The sequence below is a fragment of the Corvus moneduloides genome, chromosome 17 (genome assembly GCF_009650955.1).
Source record: "Corvus moneduloides isolate bCorMon1 chromosome 17, bCorMon1.pri, whole genome shotgun sequence".
Classification (NCBI taxonomy): domain Eukaryota; kingdom Metazoa; phylum Chordata; class Aves; order Passeriformes; family Corvidae; genus Corvus; species Corvus moneduloides.
In genome coordinates this window covers 6,243,297-6,263,742 of record NC_045492.1, presented here as the reverse complement: position 1 = coordinate 6,263,742, position 20,446 = coordinate 6,243,297, and the positions used below count along the sequence as shown (strand labels likewise).

The 20,446-nt window shown below is 45.0% G+C and overlaps 2 protein-coding genes across 3 annotated transcripts; one reads left to right on the top strand and one right to left on the bottom strand.

Annotated features, from left to right (window-relative positions):
- The first annotated feature begins 2,632 nt into the window (after window positions 1–2,632).
- On the top strand, window positions 2,633–11,676 carry TTPAL (alpha tocopherol transfer protein like). Of its 2 annotated transcripts, none has more exons than XM_032126671.1 (5): window positions 2,633–2,685; window positions 3,829–4,280; window positions 4,985–5,178; window positions 6,958–7,068; window positions 7,789–11,676. In XM_032126671.1, the coding sequence occupies exons 2-5, from the start codon at window positions 3,842–3,844 to the stop codon at window positions 8,062–8,064; spliced, it is 1,020 nt and encodes a 339-aa protein (XP_031982562.1). In that variant the 5' UTR covers window positions 2,633–2,685; window positions 3,829–3,841; the 3' UTR covers window positions 8,065–11,676. The 2 variants fall into 2 exon arrangements, with proteins under 2 accessions (XP_031982562.1, XP_031982563.1); XM_032126672.1 differs by lacking the exon at window positions 2,633–2,685 and adding an exon at window positions 2,806–2,910.
- Window positions 11,677–11,990: 314 nt separating this feature from the next.
- On the bottom strand, window positions 11,991–20,224 carry SERINC3 (serine incorporator 3). The gene is made up of 10 exons (XM_032126670.1): window positions 20,124–20,224; window positions 19,480–19,641; window positions 18,833–19,026; window positions 17,997–18,076; window positions 17,128–17,265; window positions 16,136–16,305; window positions 15,317–15,407; window positions 14,737–14,914; window positions 13,699–13,926; window positions 11,991–12,929 (listed from the first exon to the last, which is right to left on the bottom strand). The coding sequence occupies exons 1-10, from the start codon at window positions 20,160–20,162 to the stop codon at window positions 12,791–12,793; spliced, it is 1,419 nt and encodes a 472-aa protein (XP_031982561.1). The 5' UTR covers window positions 20,163–20,224; the 3' UTR covers window positions 11,991–12,790.
- Window positions 20,225–20,446: the final 222 nt, after the last annotated feature.

Genomic DNA, 20,446 nt, shown 5'->3' with positions numbered 1-20,446 from the left:
AACTTGGCTTGATGCTTGAACCTCCTCACTTCCATTCACCACCCACCGCTCTCCATGAGTTCAACATTCCCCACATAAGAAAAACTGAGGTAAGGTAGTCACTTCATTTGGAAGCCATCCCCAGATTATATTTCACTTCCAGCTCTTCCTCATTATGCAGTATCCTCACTTCTGCTTTCCTTCATCATTCTCTCTCACCTGCCTAAGGTTCTTACTCTTATTTTAACCTCATTTTTCATATCTCTCAATTGATTGTTACTGGTTCTCCCTCATTTCCCACCCTTCTTTTTCCCCAAAACAGAGCGTCATTCACATGTCACTCCTTTCAAACATCCCTCCTCACTCCTAACACCCTGCTGCAGCAGCCATTAACCAGTCAGGACTGGAACTGTCACCTCCCTGCTAAATTTTCCTCCCTTGTTTGAGAGGTGCAAATTCCAAGTAGATTTTGCAACCTTTAGCATAAATTCCTGCTTGCAGCTCCAGTATTTCCCAGCTGTTTGGTGTTTTGAAGCCTTTTCTCAGGTCAGCAATTAGCTGGATCAGGTGATTCAGGAAACTGTCATCCCTTCAGCTGTGAGGCCATAGATCCATCTCCACAGCACACCCCTTGTCCTCTCCCCAAGCTATGTCTGTAGCTGCCAGATTCAGGCTCTTAATTCTGCCCTGGGACCCCAGGTCCCACCTGGCTGCTTCTGTCACACTTGTGCTGCAGGTTTCTGTGTCTGGGAGCTGTATGAATGGAAATGGGAGCAATGCAAAATCTCTTGTCCTCCTGAGGTCCCTTCCAACCTCATTTATGCCACAAATCTACTGGAAAGGGCATGGAGCAACATCACAAGCACATCCAATTCACTCAGATCCAGCTTGAGGCACCAGTTTGCCAGGTTGCACCCAGGTCTGGGCTTGACCATGAGCACAAGCTTGAATGAAAGTGTTCCCCTTCCCTGGAACACCTCTCTGCAGGTGAATACCAGTGACACGCTCCATTTGTTTCCATATTGGCATATCTCTTGCCAGGCACAGTGTCACTGAAAAATTGCCTACTTTGGAAGGATGAACCCTTGGCAGAGAAATAAATCAGAGTTCAATCTTGTATGCTGCAGAAGGGCCTTGATTCCCACTGCAGGTTCCTGGGATTCCCACTGCAGGTTCCTGGGATTCCCACTGCACGTTCCTCGGATTCCCACTCTTTGTCCAGCTATCTTTGACTCCCTCTCCTGGCTGAAAACACGGGTTACAGCCGAGAGAGAAGAGCAGAAACCACCGCGCTCTAGGGACGGTCTCTTCTTGCAGGATGCTGAGGCGTTTGCAATCTAACGCTGCGTCCCTTGATCTGTGGGGTGAAGCGTGCCATTTCCCCCTCCCCAGCACTCCCTGGTGAACCCCTTTCTAATGCAGCAAACCTGGGAGCGACCATCTGTTTTATTACAAATTTCACGCAGAGAGGTCAGGCATCACCACCTGACCTCCTGTGGGATAAGACGGTTTTCTGTCCTGTCAAAAACCAAACCAAAGCCAAACTACCCCAAAAATCTCCCTTTACTAACATTTAGTCCTTCTGTTGTCGTTTAAATCCAGGACACAGCCGGGACGTTTCTCTGGCCCTGCTTCCATCCAGCTGTGCTTGCCTGGATCCTGCTGTGAGGCTGCCCTAGCTCTGGTCAGCGGTCCCACATCGGCTCTGGTTGGCAGGGAGAGGCTCCCGGGCCCGCAGATGGTGCTGTGGCCCCGTTCTCGGCTGCCTTTCTCCTCTCTTCGGGTCGCTGCTGTCTCTCAGGTACCGGCTTGGCCACAACGGGGGGACAAAGGCTCTGCTTTGACTGGAAGAGGCCCTGGGATGCATGTATATATAAAATATATATGATGTGTAGGTTTTAATACATTTTATATATATATATAAAATGCATTTTTATGTAATATGTGATTATATATTATATATAAATAGTATATAATCTGTTGATTATATATAGGTAAGTACATATGCTGTATGCTATATAGTTACATGTATTACATAGCAATATTATATATTATATACGCACATAACACACATATATACATGTGTACATACATATGTATATATACATATATACACAGATATATATATACACAGATATAATACACCCATAATAAAAATATATTTCACGTATAATACATTCTGTACATATAAAATTCATTTTATAAATGCAAAATATAAAATGTATTTTATAAAATGTACGTATTTTATAAAATATATGTATTATTTGTCTCTATATATGTGTATAGACGTGTGTATATATATGCGTGTATATATTTATATGTATAGATGTGTGTACAGATGTGTATGTGTATATGTACGTATACAAAACTCTGCCTTCGTGGCTCACGGCAGGAGGCAGTGGCCTGCCGTTGTCACAGAGCATGAGGGGTAACAGAAGGACAGCTGTCCCTCCAAGAAGCGGCCCTGTGGCTCCCTGTCGCTGCACGGGGCGGATGACAGAGGGTCAGGAACCCCCTGCCTTCGGGCCCAAGGCCGAACCGCACCGGCCCTGGGCCCGCCGGGGCCCGCGGCTCTCCCGAGGCCCGCGGCCCCGCCCCGGTGCCGCCCCGGGGCCATGGCGCAGGCGCGGCGGGCCCGTCACTTCCGCCGGCCGGGGCCGTTCCGGGGCGGCGGGGCCGGGACGCGGCTGCTCCGCGGGAGCTCCGGTACGGGCGGGCTGCGGCCCGGGGCTGAGGGGGCCGGGGCTGAGGGGGCTGGCGCTATGCGGGGTCTGGCGCTATGCGGGGTCTGGCGCTATGCGGGGTCTGGCCGCACCGCACCGCACGCTCCTCGGGCGCTCGGGGGCTGGGTGCTGCCCAGCCCAGGCTGTAACCGCGTGAAACGCGTCCCCGTGAGCGGTCGCGGGGCCCATCCCGAGCAGCCTGGGGAAGGTGAGGTGCGAGCGCGCCGTTGAGAGAGAGGTCTGTCGGTGCAGGAGGAAGGCGGGTGTGGGTGACAAGTGTGTCCCTGTGGCGGGCGGTTCCTGCGTGACAGCCAGGAGCGGTGTGGTGTGCTGTGAGTGATTCTGAATGCGAACAGCTCAGCAAAATAAAGCCATGTTCCCCTGCCAGGTCCAGCTACAGGAATCATGGCATTTTCTAATTTTTCACTCATCTCTACCCACTTGTGACTGCATTTGGAATTTCAGCTCCCGGGTCAGACATATTGGCCTCACGCTGAAAAGTTAACGCTAGATTAAGCCAGCTTCAATACCCATGCAGTGCTGGCAGAAGAGTCTGCAATTTTCTTACTTGCTCATCCAGTCTGTGCACTGCAGGCATTTCGTGTATTCCTGAATGCTGCTCCTGAATTGCTCAAAACATTCACCTGGGTAGAGGTGCTGGGAAGTGCATGTGTTTGCTAGAGAAGTTAAGGAAAGCTCCTGGCTGTCTGGGCTTAGATGAGGGAGCCTCTCAGAAGAGGGTGTAACTCGACCACATGTGAGAATCCTGCCAAACTGGGATGTTGGCTTTACTTTAGTTTCCAACTGGACATAGGAAATAACCGTTAAGGCAAATTAAATTCTGTGTTTTGCAATGAAGCTGTGTAATTCTGTACTTTATTTGGTTAGGCTTCATCCAAGGCAGCTTTCTACCTGGTAGGTAGGATAAAGAGATTAGAGTAACTTGCACTTTCTAATCCTGGTAGCAAATTAAAATGGATGGTGTGTGACTGTAGCGCTGGTTCTTGGAAAGGCAACATCTTTAGTTAGGAGACAGAGGGATACAGAACATAATAAATAGCAAATAATCAATGTGGTTGCAAGCCTGTGGGTTTGTTTGTCACGTGCAACACTTGTTTTTTGACAGATTCCTCTGCATTATGTCAGGAGACAGTGACTGCACCAGGACAAGTCCGTCAGCGGGGTCTCCATCGGACAATGAGCTCCTGCCAGACCGGCCAAAGTACGTTTGTACCCTGTCTCCTGATCTCGTTACCAAAGCCCGGGAGGAGCTCCAGGAGAAGCCTGAATGGAGGCTCCGTGATGTGCAGGCACTCCGAGATATGGTGTGCAAGGACTATCCTTCCCTGGGTACGTGCCTGGACGATGCTTTTTTGCTAAGGTTCCTCCGAGCCAGGAAGTTTGATTACGATCGAGCGCTTCAGCTCCTGGTGAACTACCACACCTGCAGGAGGACCTGGCCAGAGGTGTTCAGTAACCTGAAGCCATCTGCAATAAAGCCTGTCCTGGAGTCAGGCTTTGTCACTGTGCTGCCTCACCGGGACCCGCAGGGACGCCACGTTGTCTGCATCCGCCCAGGTACTCAGTCCTGAGTGTCTCTGTTCCCCATCCTCGAGGTGTGTCTGGGCCAAAAGCCTGCTCCCTGTGAACAGTGGTGACTTGCACAGTGTGTGGGCTCTCTCAAATTTGAAAAGCTATCTTGGGAAGGGACACGCTGGTCCTTAGCCAGCATTATTCCAGTTCCTTTTCCTCTGTCAGCAATAAGTGCAGTCATGGCAAAATGAAAATGCAGTGAGGTCGATGAAATGTTAGGCAATTCAAGAAAAATTAATACGCAGTAACTCAAATTGAAACAAGGCTGCTGGCCTACCCTTAGAAACTCATAATTTGTTTTTACAGTAAGCGGAGAGAGGAGCCTATAGCTCTGACTCCTGTGTAAATAATCAGTCTTTCATGTGCTTTTGGTGCTGCCAGGCTTGCTGTAAATTTGTTTTCATTCATTCTCCTCTTTTCCATTTACCTGCCTTCTTTCTGAGCTGAAACTGCTTTTAATGAGCTGTGCTGGCTGGAGAACATTGGGTTCTTAAAACCATTGCCTTTGCTCCCTGAAGTGAACACGAGTTGCCATTTTCCTCTTGCTTAAGAAAGGCTGCTCTGAACTAGAACTGTGGCTATAAAGACTAACTTTTGAGTCCAGGAAAACAGAAAATCAGTTTTTTTGGAATGTGTATTGTTAGCTTATCTTCACTCTCCGACTTACCATCCCTGTCTTGTAACCTCAGACAGATGGACACCCAGTAATTATCCGATTACTGAGAACATTCGTGCCATATACTTAACCTTAGAAAAACTCATTCAGTCCGAAGAGACCCAGGTGAATGGAATTGTAATCCTGGCAGACTACAAAGGAGTCAGCTTATCTAAGGCGTCTCATTTTGGTCCTTTTGTAGCCAAAAAAGTGATTGGAATTCTTCAGGTAAGACCTGAACTGGTGGGAAAATACACTTGTGCATTGTAAATGATTGCTTCTGTGTGTAGAGTTCTTGACTATGTCACCACAAACTTCATCATCTTGGCTTTCACTAGCAGAGTTAACCATGTCTCTGCCCAACCAGTTTCTCACACCCTTAAAGCCAGCTTACCTCACTTGCCCCTTTTTTTTGACTTTCGCATCCCTAAAACTTAATTTGCATTAGAAATGCAAACTTCGAGTTGGAACAGACAAAAGCAGTTCTGCTAGGTAGTGGGAAGGAAGAAAGACAGCAGAGAATTACAGTTAGAGAGGAGACAGTCAGGAAATGGCCTGGTATTTAAATGGTTCCTGTCAGCTGAGATGGAGCTAACCATGGGGCAAGTGCAGGTTCTAGCTCAAGTGCTGCTGCAAAAATTTTAAGAGGACTTTTGAATGGGTGTGATTTGAGGAAGGATTTCCATCCATGCCCTGAAAGCAGAGGCTTCTTTAGCACAGGGGCAGCAAAAGAGACAGTAATGAAAAGCATCTCTGCCTGGATGTGTGGAAGGAAAGTGGTGGAGAGCAAGTTAGAGCAAGGGTGTAAACACAGTGAAGCTGGTCAAAACAGGAAGGGGAAAGGACTGAGGAGTAGCCTGGCCAAAATGGCAGGAAGGTTTGATGATTTCACTTGATGTTGGTACAGTCTGGAGGAATGAGATGAGAAAACTTCTCTTGAATGGGTTCATTCCATCATTACTTTTGTTCTGGCCTGAGCTGGTTATGTCCTTTTTTGTATCCATGGGGGGATCAGGGAAGATAGGGTGAATCAGGGGAGTGTATGGAAATGAGACTGGTGAGTTAAGGAATGCCTTTATAAGAACTCACTCCTTTACATTATGATCTAAATGTGTCATTTAACTGTAAGCCCATATTTAATTTGTACAAATAATGCCATGAGAGTCCTGCTGTTCCTACTGGAAGATATTCACAAAACAATAGCTGGACTTGGGGAAGGACATAAAGGTATGGTGGAATAGAAATGTGTTGCATCAACCTTGCTGAGCTGCAGCTCCTGTAAAGATGAGCTAATTCACTGACGTTCCTATGGAGAAAAATACTCCAGCTATGCCTGTTGTGTGCTTTTCACTCCAAGCACTGGCTGATTTGTATATGTAGAGCTGGTTAGAGGGAAAGAAACTTCACTGAGTCCTTAATTGTTGATCATGAGCTTTTGCCCTTGAAAAATATTTCTGCAAATAAATTTCTGCAGCAGAAATCCCATAATTAGCTGCTGTTTTAAACTGTCCTTTATGGGAAACTGTGTGTCCTAGCAATATTAGGTTCCTTCTTTGCATAAAAACACTTTTTAGAATATGTTGGGCACCAAATCTAGTTGCTGGACACACTGGTAGAAGCAGCCTGCTCTGGCACTGAGTGTGATGGACTCCTCAGGAACTGCAGACATCACTTTATTACTGCATCCTCATCAGAGCTGGGAATACCCAAAGGACAGGGATTATCTATGTGTATTTGTCAAGGCAGATAAATATCAATATTAGAAATTAGGATCTACTGACAGCAGTGTATTTTTTGATGGAGGGTTTTCTTGTCCCTTGACCTTGTTTTTATGCTCACAGATGTCATCCTAGGACTGCTCTCTATAACAAGTTGAATTTCTGTTGTTGTACTGGTTTATGTTGGTACCTCAGATTAAAGTTGTGTGCTGGCAATCAGTCTCAGGAAATTTTAAAAAGAGAAAGATGTTTTTTAAACTGCATTATAAAAATCTTCTTTACCCTTCAGGATGGATTCCCCATTCGAATAAAGGCTGTTAACATAATAAATGAGCCTCGTATATTCAAAGGTATTTTTGCAATCATCAAGCCTTTTCTGAAGGAAAAGATCGCAAACAGGGTAAGGATTTGTGTAATTTTAATATTAATGTTTGTAAGTTCCTTGTTTGGCCACTATTAGGTAAAAAAGAAAAAGAAATTATAATACTTGACAGCTAGAAAAATGTTGGTGCCATTTTACTTTCTGCTTTAAATTTTAAAAATATACGTATTGGGAAAATTCTCTGTGAGACAGAAACTTTGAGGAATTCAATATTGTCATAATATTAATATGGAATTTTAGTACATGTGCTCTGTATCCAGGACATTATCCAGGACATTTGGGCCCAGTAGCACTTTGTTTATGAGGTGCTGTCAAAGGAAAACTGTGTTGCCCCTTCCTTGCTCTTTTCCCTTATGCGAGGGTCCTGTGTGGCACAAGTATCCTCTCCACAGGACTGTGGTTGCCAAGGATGATTTTTTTTTTTTCCCACAAGGATAAGTACTTTCAACCCCATGAGTGATCTTGGGGATGAACTGAATTTGGAACCTCAGCCCAGGCACATGTCAAGCCTCTCTTGCTGGGATTTAGTCCGCACTAGGTGTGGATTGTCTCAGGGCTTCTCTCACTGGTGTGTCTGACTGCACCTGCCGACTGCTCTGTGCTGCCACTTGCCCATAAACACATCACTCCTAAAATTTGTTCTTTAGCTCAAAATAAGCTTGTAGGCTGACTGTTCCAGCAATTTGCTGTGAAGTGTTTGATGTGCACTTTTAAAGCTCTTTTGCTTTCTTTCTTCAGTTTTTTCTTCATGGCTGTGATCTGAATTCCCTTCACCAAAACATTCCTCCAGTGATCCTTCCTGAAGAGTACGGTGGTACTGCAGGCAAGCTGGACATCTCTGCCTGGAATGAGCTGCTGCTGGCCTCTGAAGAGGACTTCCTGCATGATTTCTCAGAGCTGGTGCTCCAGTGTGACAGCTCTTCCCACGACCTGCTAGTGAGTGGAGATGCTGATGAAAAGCAGTGTGATGATTCCCTGCGAGGGATGAAACCTCAGCTCTATTACTGTTACTAACAAACCACTGGAGGGAGGTTTTCCAGCACAGTTAAGATCTGCTCTGATAGGTGATGTTGTGAACTCTGCCTTACTCCTAAACCTGCAGTTTAGGGACAGACTGCTGAGGCACTTTACACTGTAGAACCAAAGGAAGCTGGAGAGGGCACAATGGGGGCAGGGCAGAGTTCAGGGAGGGTAAAAGCAAAGAGCACAAGTTATGTAGAAGACTTGAGGCTCATCAACCTCTGTGTGAATGATGCAAACTGGCTTCTTCTTTCTAATGATAAAGGGAAAAAATTATTGCAGATAGGTAAGCTTGACAGTTTCTTGTCTCCGCCCCACACAGGTGAAAAGTGAGGATGATTTATGAGCTTTGTGATCATCTGGTCCCTTCCCCTTCTGCAAATGCCAGTAATCCAAGACAAGAAAATGGCTTTTGAACCCTGCAAAATATAATTCTTTAGTGAAGATTGCTTAAAACCATGAAAGTCTAACTTGGCCTGTCCTCTGTCACGTGGTTCAGATTGTGAGTTGGTGTTTCTGAAATATCTCAGTGAACATTTGTCTCAAATTAATACAGAACAAAATTTACTCGTGAATACCTGTTTGGAGATCATGTCTTAAAACTTCCTCACAGTTGGAAGAACTGTGACTGATGGATTAACTACCATAATATCTATACCAAGGTTTATACAGCAGATGCAATCTTCATTTTCAGAAAACAGGAAGTTTTTCAGATCATTTACTAAAGCTTTTGATTGGACAACAGCTTCAAATAATGAGGTTTAGGACCAAATAAAAGCAAGCTGTGTTAGCTACCTTCCCACATTGACAGTTCTTTTCTGATTGAGATAAGGAATTGAGTAAGTACCTCATACCCAGGATTTGTGAGGAGGTTTTGTAGCAGTTGGCATGTGATGTATAGAAGGCAATACTTCATGTAAGACAGCAAGGTGCTGCTTTAGCTTGTTACTTCGGGCTGAATTTGAGTTCTATGTCTGTGAAACCAAATGCAGACAGGCTTTTAAAAAGCACATTCTTAAATTTCCTGATATTGTAGCATTTTGTTCACCGTGCTTGTCAGCTCTTTTGTGAAATGTTACAACTTGGTTTTTAACTTTGTTGACCTCTTTTGTCTTTGGTTGTCATGTTCCTGTATGAAGTTAAGACTTGAATCATCTCTGTGATATTTACCCATAATTTGTATCCCTGTGCTTCTAGGTCTTTGTCTAGAGACAGAACTAACATTGATGTCAAACCAGGGTAAGATACCTGTGTCTAAATAAGCTGTTCCCACTCCCCAAGTTAATTTCGTTTAATGGTCTTGAATTAGAACTTAACTCTCAGCACACTCTTTGCACACGTTTTTCTGCACTATAATGGTGTGGAGATGGGAAACGTCACTAGGACGAGGAAAGCACAGTCTGTTACTTCAAGATGAAATAATTCACTATTTGGTGGAAAAGAACATCCCTTCTAATTGGGAACTTATCACTAGAGCACTTTCTCTGGATGAAATCTTGATTTAGTGCCAACTGTGATTACAGGCACCAGTTACGTTTCTGTAAATATAAAACTAAATTATCTTGAGGATCTCAGACATTCATTTTTCAAAGTGCCAAACTCTGTTTTGAATGTCTTTCTTCCTCCCAGTCCCCTTGCAGCATGACTGCACTGCCAAAAGGAGACTCCTCTACCACTCTAACAACTTCCTGACCTGGCAGCAGACCTCATCCTGGAACTAAGGGGTGGCAAATGCCATACCTGTCATCCTGACATTATAAAAAGAGACTGGGTTCTGAAAGAGGGTAAAACCATGCAGCTTTTTTCTTTTCTGGGTGGCAGTTCAGAATCTGTAGGAGCAGAAAACTTATCACGTGGACAGTTGTAGATTAAAGGTGGGAAGAGATTAATTTTCCTCAGTGAAAGCATCTCATTTTTCTTACCTTTAGAAGTCAGTTGTAACTCCTCTTTGATAGCTATTACCTTTAGTGCAGGGAAAAAACAAGCTACCATTTTCCTCCACTAAAAATAAGGTAAGAGTGCTGCCAGGCAGCTCCTCCTTTGTGGCCAGAATATGCTCTGTGTTTTGCAGAAATTCAGTTTTTTGCCACCTAGAAGCCAGTAGCACACAGCACCAGGACTTGGACAGATAAGTGGCTGCCCACACTGCTGAACTGCTAGAACAGAGAGAGTGGTGCTTCTGTTGTTTTAGTGCCTCTTAATTCCAGTCACAATGTACAACTAAAAAAGATAGAATGGACATTTTACCTAAAGATGAAGGCCTGATAGTCTTTCCTTAATTGTGCTGCAGGGTTGCAAGTGGGGGTATATTAACTGTAGGAACAGCTACTTTCATCCCCTTATGTAACTACTAGAGAGGGAGGTTGAATGTTCAAAATTCAATTTAGTGTCCTTCAAAGACAACTAAATCTAGTGGTGTTCAGCAGATGGCTGAGGAACCTCTACAAAACTCCCTTTTTTCAGGCTTTTATATTCTCTTGCATGCCTTAAATAGTAGGCAGACTAGATCCACCTCACCCTCTTCTTTCCCCTGCTCACTAAGAATAAAGAATATGATTTAAACATAATAAATGAGGCTATATCATTGTGCTGGGTTTGGCTGGGGTAGAATTTTCTTCACTGGAGTCGGTGTGGCACTGTGTGAGCGAGCAGTCACAGTGCTGGCTGGGGTTAAACCACCACAGTTGCCAGTGCTGAAAAGTGCCAGTCTTGTGCCTCCAGAACCTCTTTTTCTTAAAGCTGGCAGTGGATGTCAGGATGCTAAATTAAGCCAGGCTTTACCAGGAATCTCTTATTCGTAATTTGCTGTTCCTTTTGGCTTTAGAACTCAGCCAGGAGTTGCAGCTTTGCTGAGCTGTGTCTCTAACCAGTGCTTGGCAGGTCTTACAGAAAGCACAGCTCTGGCTTATGTGTGTCCTGGCTACAGAGCTGAGAATGTTCTTTGAGCTTTAGTACTTAGTAGCAAAGAAATCAGTTTGTACCCAGAATTTCTCATGTGAGCATTTGGAAAATAAACATTTGTGTCAAGTAGAGCACCTCCTTATCTGCAAGTTAAGAGAATAGCTAGGAAAAGCTTACATGGTGGGGTTGGTTTTTTGCTTGGGGGCTGTTTGGGTTTTTTTACAGCACAACAACCACGTTTGTTTCTTCTTCCCACTTGAAATAACTTTGTTTTCCAAGGTTATATGCTTTTCCCAGTACATGAGCCATCCCTGCCAAATCCAACACATCATAAGGAACGATACTTGAACTGAATTGGCATTAGGGGGCACAAAAGGTAGCTGCAAACTGTACATAAAAGTACTTGAATTTATACTCTTGCAAATGGGTGTTACAAGCCCTGAGGTATTTTCAGGAACTGGCTGAACTGTTGTTTTTGTTAAATCTCATTTTGGCATGAGTTACTCATCGTGTTGTTCAAATATTAATTTTGCCTTCTGTTATATGTGGGCCTAGAGGTGTTGGGTGGTTAAGTGTACATCTTATTTTGAAAAATTTATTTTTATATTGCATTTTATAAAATGAAGTCATCAAAAATGTGTAATTTTATGATGCATGACTGGGTGATTAAACATATTGTAACAGCTGCTCATTTGATATTTTCAATACGTTTGTCTTGTGTCATGTTGGGATATTTTACTGTTCACCTCAAAAACAACACACAAGTTCCACATTTACACACAGTTGCTACTACACATAATCACCACAGCACTGCCTTAGCAAAAGGTGTTGCTTTCTCCTGGAGAACCGAAGTTGAGCAACTTCAAGGAACAGGCTTTGACAGTCAGGTACTGTTTGTTTCAAAAGAAATATGTCACTTGGTATTTACTGCATGGAGAAAACACCCAGTCACATCCAGCTGGACACTGCAGCAGCTGAAATAACTGCTGTTTCTTAACACTTCAACAGAGCTGGGCCAGTTTCAGTAGTTAGTCTGCTTTATTCAAATGACTTTACAGTGCAAATGCCTTAGAGCCAATAATAATAGTAATAATAATTCCATGTATGTTACTTTCATTAAGCACATTGGACAAGTGAAATCAACCAGTCAATAAGCTCAATTTTTCCAACATAATCATAAAGTTGATTAAGCTATTCATACACTTACCACTCTATTTGGCAAACATCCTAAAAAAGAAGTTACCATAGAAATTGCCTCTTAAAAAAGGCAAGTTTGTCTTAAAAAAGAATTAAGAGTTAACTAGTTTTTCAACTTCAGAGATCTTTCTGGTGAGGAATAAGGGTGCTTTTTTTGCCACAACATAAAGTAATTTAAATAAACTTCTCCTGTAAATAAACTTTTGCAGTGGAATGTAGAAATCAAGCAGCATGGCTTACACTTCCAGAAACTGAAGCATTAGCATAGTAGTGCATTATGCTGATTATAATTGTTCTTTAAAATATATTACTTCATATTTAACTAAATGTTAACTTCTATTCAATAGAAGGTTGTGGCTATTGGACAGAACAGATAATTTCTTTTGTGCTTTGACAGCACAGCTGTAGTGAATTTTAAAAATGCAATAATAACCCTGGTAAAGATTAAAACAGAAAGATAACTGATAATTCTGATGCTGCATCAAGCATTATACAATATGTAACTTTCTATCCAACTGCATTTTAATACCAACATAAGAAACAGTAACTAAAGCAGTAAATGAACATTTTGGCTTTCAGCAAAGAGTTGCCCACTTTTGTAAGCTCAGACAGGTGCAGGAACTTAACTGAAGTCTCTATTAGTAAGGACAAGAGGAGCCACTAAGGTCCAAAGATAGAGAAGCAGACAAACCCAGCTGGAGGCTATCTTCACCCACACGGCCGGCCACTTACTTGTCATGGTTTTGAAATCTGCATCAGGGCTAAAAAGTAAGGAAGTCCATTAGTAAACACAGAAAGCACCTCCCACTGTTCCTTGGTACCTCATATGAATCTGAAGTGAGGGCAATCCTTTGGGACACTCCAATGCAAGACCCTTTCTGAGAACATAAACAACTAAACCAGCAGTTTCCTGTGGCTCCTTCACAGGCTGTTGTTCTTGGGACACAGTTTTCAAGCCTGCTTGCCCATGCTGATGTGCTGCTGTTGAAGGAAGGATTTGCATGAGCTGTGCAATAGACTCCTGGTGGCTGCTGATCTCTAAGTGTATTTGCTAATTTATATAATGTCCTGGGAGCAGTGGCTTTTAAGCTGACGCAGCAGAGGGCATGTCCAAGCATTTCCAAGAGATGTAGGAAATCACATCTCTGATACGCAGCATGTATGGCTGTCCCTGCACATTTTTCCCAGGATGAAGAGCCTGGGACAGCAGGTTGGCCTCTTAACAAACTCTTCAGGAGGCCACCTGAAACCAATTCCACATGTATCCCTCCTGCTACTCATCCAGCTGAAGAATGGCAGCCACACTTTCTGCTCTGAAGTAGTGCCCTGGAACCACAGCTGCTGATTGTGCTGCACGGCCTTCTTACATGTTAATTCAGTAACACTAAACCGAGAAGACACAACTCTAATGCAACTAGCATAGGGACAGCACCTTCACCAGCCTGACAGGAGTAGCCCACAAGGCAGGAGTCTCCTATCCACATAGAAACACTGGCACATAGAACCCATCACTTCCCATCTGGCTCTTACCTGTACCAGTTTGTGAGTGTCATCATGATGTAAAGAGAAGCAAGGAAGAGCATGAAGAGGAAGAAGGTGTAGCTGTACTGGACCCCGTCCTTCTCATTGTCCGTGACACGGCGCACTTCTCCCTCGTCGGCAGCCCCGCTGCCTATCCCCACGGTCTCCTCCAGAATGGCAGTGTCACTGCCAGACAGTGTCAGCTTGTTCACCTGGCTGTTACTTGAAGAGCGGATGCTGCAATGTAACCCAAAGAGAGACACGGTCAAAAACTCCTTTTACAGTCAACTATGTTTGCTAATAAGCAAGTCATGGATCACAATGAATGTCTGGGACTAGCAAATAAATTTTTTAAAATCTGTTTGGAAACATAAGGAAATTCCTCAAACTGTTTTCATCCGAGCTTCTGTTAACCTAATTAAACAGCGTTCCTAGTCCCGGATCATAGAAAAGTGTGGTTTGGAAAGGACACTAAAGATTATCTCGTTCCAACCCACCTGCTGTGGGCAGAGACACATTCCACTAGACCAAGCTGCTCAGAGCTCCATCCAGCCTGCCCTTGAACACTTCCAGGGACGGAGCATCCACAACTGCTCTGGACAGCCATTGCAGTGCCTCACCACCCTCACAGTAAAGAAATTTTTCATAATATCTAATCTAAACCTACCCTTTCAGCCTTAATCCGTGCCCTTGTAAAAGTCTCTCTCCACGTTCCTTGCAGGCTCCCTTCAGACACTGGAAGGCCACCAAGTAGGTCACCCCAAAGCCTTCTTTTCTCCAGGCTAAACAAACCCAGTTGTCTCAGCCTTTCCTCACAGGAGAGGTGCTCCATCCCTCTGATCACCTCGTAACACATGTTGTTCTGTTATCTGGATTGGGTTTATAAAGCTTATCCTCATCCACGAAGCAGAGCCACATTTGGCCTCGGGCCTGAGACAGCAGCTGGATGCAAATAAATGCAGGTACATTTTGCACTAGACCCAAAATCAAAGAAAAGAGGCAGAGAAATCCCAATTCTTTATCACTGGATAGCAGTGCAGCTCCTACCTGGAATATAAGAGGCAAAGGACAAAGATAACCAGTCCAACAACACTCTGGGCATCCCACCACTGCAGGGACTTGGGCGGAGCAGGAGTGGCAGGTGGGACGGTGGCATTGGCTGGAACAGCTGTGGGTGCAGCTATCTGGGTGATGATGTTCAGCAAACTTGGGTTACAGCTTCTTTCTGAAAGGGATTTCAAGGGAGATTAGAGAGATGAGCTTTGCCAGCATTTAGCTAAGAAAAGATGACAGGTAAGCTCACAATTTTTCATTCCCTTTAACTGCTGATCTCTTCGATTCTCCAGAGGCAGAAATTGCCTGCAATATTTTTCCTGCCTGTGAGCTAGACACAGGTATAATAAATAAATAACATCAGAAAGCCCTGACACTTTCTTTTTTCCCCCCTTACAAACACTCCAGTTTAGTTCTGTGAAGAGGCAGCTTGATGGTTTCAGTCAAGTCAGCTTTTCAGCCTCACTGGATTTGATCTGGATAGATCAGCAATTCCCACAGGGTGGTCTCTAATAACCATTAGCAGCTTCTGCTTGCACACCAAAATATGTGACTCAAGACACGTGTTGCTTACCAGGCTCATTGGACATGGCTGCCCAAGTGAGGTACATGGTGTAGAGCGTGATGACAGAGGACTGAAGGAGGCCCGAGCGAGGCTGATGTTCCTGTTCCAAAGGAGAAGAGCAAGCCAAGGTCAAAAGGGCAAGTTTTACCTAGGGTTGGATAGTTTTACCCCACTGCCACAGATGCAACAACTACTAGCATGAAAACCATTGCTTTAGAAATGCATTGGGCTTTGTTCTATGTTCAAAAAATTGGAAGAAACTCCTTAGAGTTATATCATTTATGCAAAAAGCAACTCAAACACAGAAAAAATAAGCAAACCAAATACATTTTTTTGGTGCCCAAGACTCAGTTACAGGCTCTTACTGAGTTAATCTCAACCTTTTCAAACAATTTTGTAGATGTGAATCTAGCATGGGATTTGAGCAATACCAGTTCAGAATCGAGTAACATGCAACTTTCCTCTTACATTAAACAAGCTTGCCCCTAATTTCAAAGCCACAGTATTAAGCAAAAAAATCTCCAGCTATTTTCTACTCCCTAACAGATTTCTCTGTTCAACCCAGGGCCTTCACCACTAAAAGCATGCCAGCAGTCCTCCACATGGAAACAAAGTCCAAAACCATGTTAGATGAAAAAAGCCTCTCTTCAGAAAATGTGTCACTATGCAGCACAATAGTTTCAGACCAAGATTTTTTGGTTTTAAGTTCCTAACTAGCACAGCTATGATAGCCAAGTTTTAAAGTTTTTATGTCTGACTGAACTGGTACTACATCCTTCTCACTCCCTGCTTTGTATGTCAGAAGAAAAGAGCAGAGCAAAGTCATACCTGAACTTTCGGAAGGATAGAAACAATGGAGACAGCAATGCACAAGATCATGTTAACGCTGATGAATAACTTGTTCTCAGTGCAGTCATCAGGCTTCGTGTAGAAAACGTAGAAGAGAACAACAAAAACCAGGGACAAGGCATAGAACAAGCTTGTACAGGACAACAGAGCTGGAGGAAAAAAATTTTTTACATTACACGTATAGTTTTAATAGTACATCTAAAGTGGCTTACACTGCAAGACAATCCCTCACCTGGCAGTCTGGGTCACAAAACTAGACTAGCAGAATGCATTTTTTTAATGTATGGCTAAATTTCTGCTTGTGCTCACTAAGCAGCATAGCTCAGAGGAAGGCCAGTGCTGCCATCAGGGGAACAGGACTTGCCTTCCAGCAGCAGTTTAATTAGTTTAACTGGTATCAGGCCACAGTGTCATAATGAGAGAGTGCTTTTTGCACACTTCTCATGGACATTTATCTGCCCTGAATTCCTGTGCTCGAGGTCACCCGTTTTTGTTTCCACTCTGCTCTTTGTAAGCTACAAAACGCTGCTGCAGCATTCTTAGTTATGAGCTAAGAACCACAACAATTAGCACTTTGTAATTAATGACCAGCTGGGGAGCAGGCACCAAGGCACGCTCGGTGTGGTACTGCAGCCACTGTCATGGACACAGCTGAGCTCCTGGGGACACAGAGGGGACGTGCAGAGCAAAGCTCACATTTGAAGAGAACCAGGCTCTGAGCTCTGCACACGCCCTGCAAACCAGGCCAAGTGTGGTTCATTAGGACTGTCAAATGTGCTACTCACAAGCCTACAGTATTTTGCATTTTATTGAACAAGAAAAAGGAAACATTGCTGTAAATTTCAGGTGTTTAGAGCAGTGACTCAGGGACACTGTGGAGTTTAATTCTAGGTATGTCTGCAAACCAGTAAATGATATTCTGCAGGGTAGTGGCCAGTACAAACAAACCCTTTACAGGTTAAGATTCCTACCTGCATACCAGCATTTAGAATTCCCCTCTTCCATTCTCTCCACCCAGCTCTCATTCCAAGAGTGAGCAAAATCCACAAGTAGAACCAATTGGATAAGAATGAAACAGAAGGCTCCAGAAACACCAATCCAAAACCAAGCTAGAAAAGGGAGCAAGAAAAAAAAAGGTTAGCTTTCCCCATGTGCATGCTACCTCAGTTTAAAAACAAGAAAGCTCCTAATTATACTGCACACAAATAATGAAAAAAACTGAAACCATATTTAGAAATGCAGATGCTGTTAATCACTTTGGCTTCAATCCTGCAAAAGCATGGAAGGAGTCCCAGCTATTTAGGGATGCAGCCAATGCTGGTCAAGCTGAGCATGGGAACGTTTAGCCCAACACGTTTTCAGAATGAAGGCAACATCTAACGTGGCATCTTTGTGTACATAAGTGCCATCACGCCACATTTCTCTGAGGGGCAGCAACACTTTCAAGTTCCTGTGATGTGGCCAGACAGTAGAAGTTTCCCACACAGATTTTTCAGAGACTCTAGGGAAGTATTTAGCACTGGTCAGTGTCATGAGTCGCCCCAGTCTAGTGTTAGAAGACTCAGCTCTTTAGTGACTGTCCCATGAAGTAGAAAATTATTAATAACCAAAACGTATGTGGTTGAAAAGGGATTTCTTATTGCCATAATTTCAGCTGGTCATCAAAATACTGGATGAACCAAGACACTCCAAAGAAGATGGGCAGAAACTGCATCTTCTACAAGAGAACTTTCACTATTGCCTATGAAAATTTACTATTTTTTTTACTATTTCCATAATAAATCTATGAAAAGGTTTGAGCCTATTCAAGTCAGAATTCCATGACAAATATTAACCGTACCTCTTGTGAAAGGCCCTTCGGGGATATAAAATGCTCCAACCATGATAGCCACAATGGCAGCTATTTTGAAGAACCAGAACCTTTAAAAGAAGATAGAAATCATAACTATTGGTCCTACTCTTCACACAGTCAGTTCACACACAGTAGCCATGTGCTACATGACCTGTAAGCAGCTTGGTCCTGCTCCAACCAAGGCTTTGGATCATATGATCCTGTTGACTGGGGAGACTGAGGACTTCCCATCCCTGGAAGCATTCAAGGCCAGGCTGGATGGGGCTCTGAGCAACTTGGTCTAGCGGAAGGTGTCCCTCCCCACGGCAGGGGGTTGGAAGTGGATGATCTTTAAGGTCTCTTCCAACCCAAACCATTCTATAATTTTACGATTCTATGCTCTCCAAAGGTCCCTTTCCAATTAAAATGACTCTATGATGATTCAGTCATCTAGCCCAGAACTAATTCAGTTCAATCAGGGAATTGGAAATCAGGAACCAGTTTCTGCTGGCTGAGTCAGACTGGCCTTGAGAATGAACCAGTTGAGTGCCAGAGGCAGCGCAAGGTTGGAGATATAAACTAGCTGCAATCTGACATCTCTCTGGAAACAAAGAGCACTGCCCTTTTGGTTACCCCACCTCAGAGTGACGCCCTCAACCAGGACACTGAACACCTTACATCTTCTTAAATAGGAAGCTTTCTAGGAGACTAAAGCACTACTCAGTACTGGGTCCAAAAGAAACCTGAGGCTGTCCATGTATGCATAAAGGAATTTCCACTGTGTTCAGCAGAGAAACTGGAAGGAGGAAACAAGCTGGAAAGGCAGCCAGCTGGCTCACACATACCCATTGTGTATCGAGGCTCTCGGGTCATTACTGGTTTTCACTTCTATCATGAGCAGGGAGAGGAGGAAGAAGAACATGGCCATGGCAAAGCTGACACGATAGACAGCTCTGTACCCCACAAACACATCACAGCTGACAAACCCATCCAAGTGGGGGATCTGAGTGTGAAGCCCCTCATCACAAAATCCAGGTATCTGGGTAAAGACACATTTCATTGTGAGTTTACATTTGCTTTTGCAATTACATTCTTTAAGTCTGTAACAGCCAAGGCTTTCAGTCAACAATCTTCTGGGAGATCAGAGAACAAAAGACTTTGTGCTCAGACCTTATTATCAACTGTCTTTCCCCATGTCAACACTTCTCACCCAGGAAGATTAAGATACCACAGCAGCAGGCTCTGATAACGACTGACCATCTCCATGTCTGGTCAGACTTCAGAGACCAGGCATGTACTAAAAAAGGAACATTCACTGAATTTGCTGTTTCAGCCAGAAACCATTCAGTACATGCAGCCTCTTAACTCGGAAACAAGGACACTTGGGTGTTTGTGTCTCACACAAAATCCATTTCAAGTAAAGAAAATCAATAGTCACTGGTACAAACAATGGCACTTAAAACAGTCAGAAAGAGGTTTTTCCCCTCCATACCTTTTTCAGCTGCTCTTCCATGCCTGGTGCCAGCATAATGCAGGCAAGCACGGTACTGAGGAGGAGGAGGAAAGCATAGATAAGACGTGTCACTGTCGAATTCTTGCTGTTGGGGCAACATCGGCACAGTAAACACGAGGCACCGCTGCACAGACAGGGAATCTGAAGGGCAGAGACAGGAATAGTAAGGGCATTCCCATCGCAGCTGACACCGGCGCGTTAGGCGACAGCGAGAGGAAAACCCGAATTCCTTTTAGAGACACTCCACTCTGGACCGCACAGATAAAGCCGCTAATCGGCGTTTCTGACTGACAACACCCGGAGATAACCGCGTTTATCGGCCTGGGCTGCCCCTGGGGCCTAGCCAGGGCGGGCCCCGCCCGCCAGCGACCTGCCCCGGCCAGGCGGCCCCCGGGAAGGACACCGATGGCTCCAGCCGGGCACCGCTCTGCTCCCCGAGGCTGGAGCCGCCCCGGCGGGACCGCGACTGCGCCCGCGGGGACTCAGAGTGCTGACTCGCTCCCGGCTCGACCCCGGCCGCCAACAGAGGCACCGTTCCGGGCCGGACCCGCTCCTCAGGATGGAAGGGAACGTTCAGGGTGTGAAGAGGCAAGTTTGGGGTGGGAGGGGAGCCCCGCACTCACCCAGCTGGCCAGCGAACAGACCCCCAGCACGGCCCCCATGGCGCCGCCGCCGCCCCGCCGCCCGCTCCCTGCTTCCGCCCACACCCCGCGGCCTTACGGGGCGGCGCCAGGCGGGCGCTGTCGGGAGCCGCCGCCGCCGCCGCTCATTGGCTACCGGCACGCTCGGAGGCGGCCGCCCGCCAATGAGAAGGCGCGATGCGGCCGCGCGCCAAGGGGAGGAGCGGGAAGGTCGGCGCAGGGCGGGGCGATGTTGTTTATCAGCACTTCTTCCGCCTTCGCCGAGGGGAGGGGGGAACGCTGATTGGTTGAAGGGTCAGCGGGTG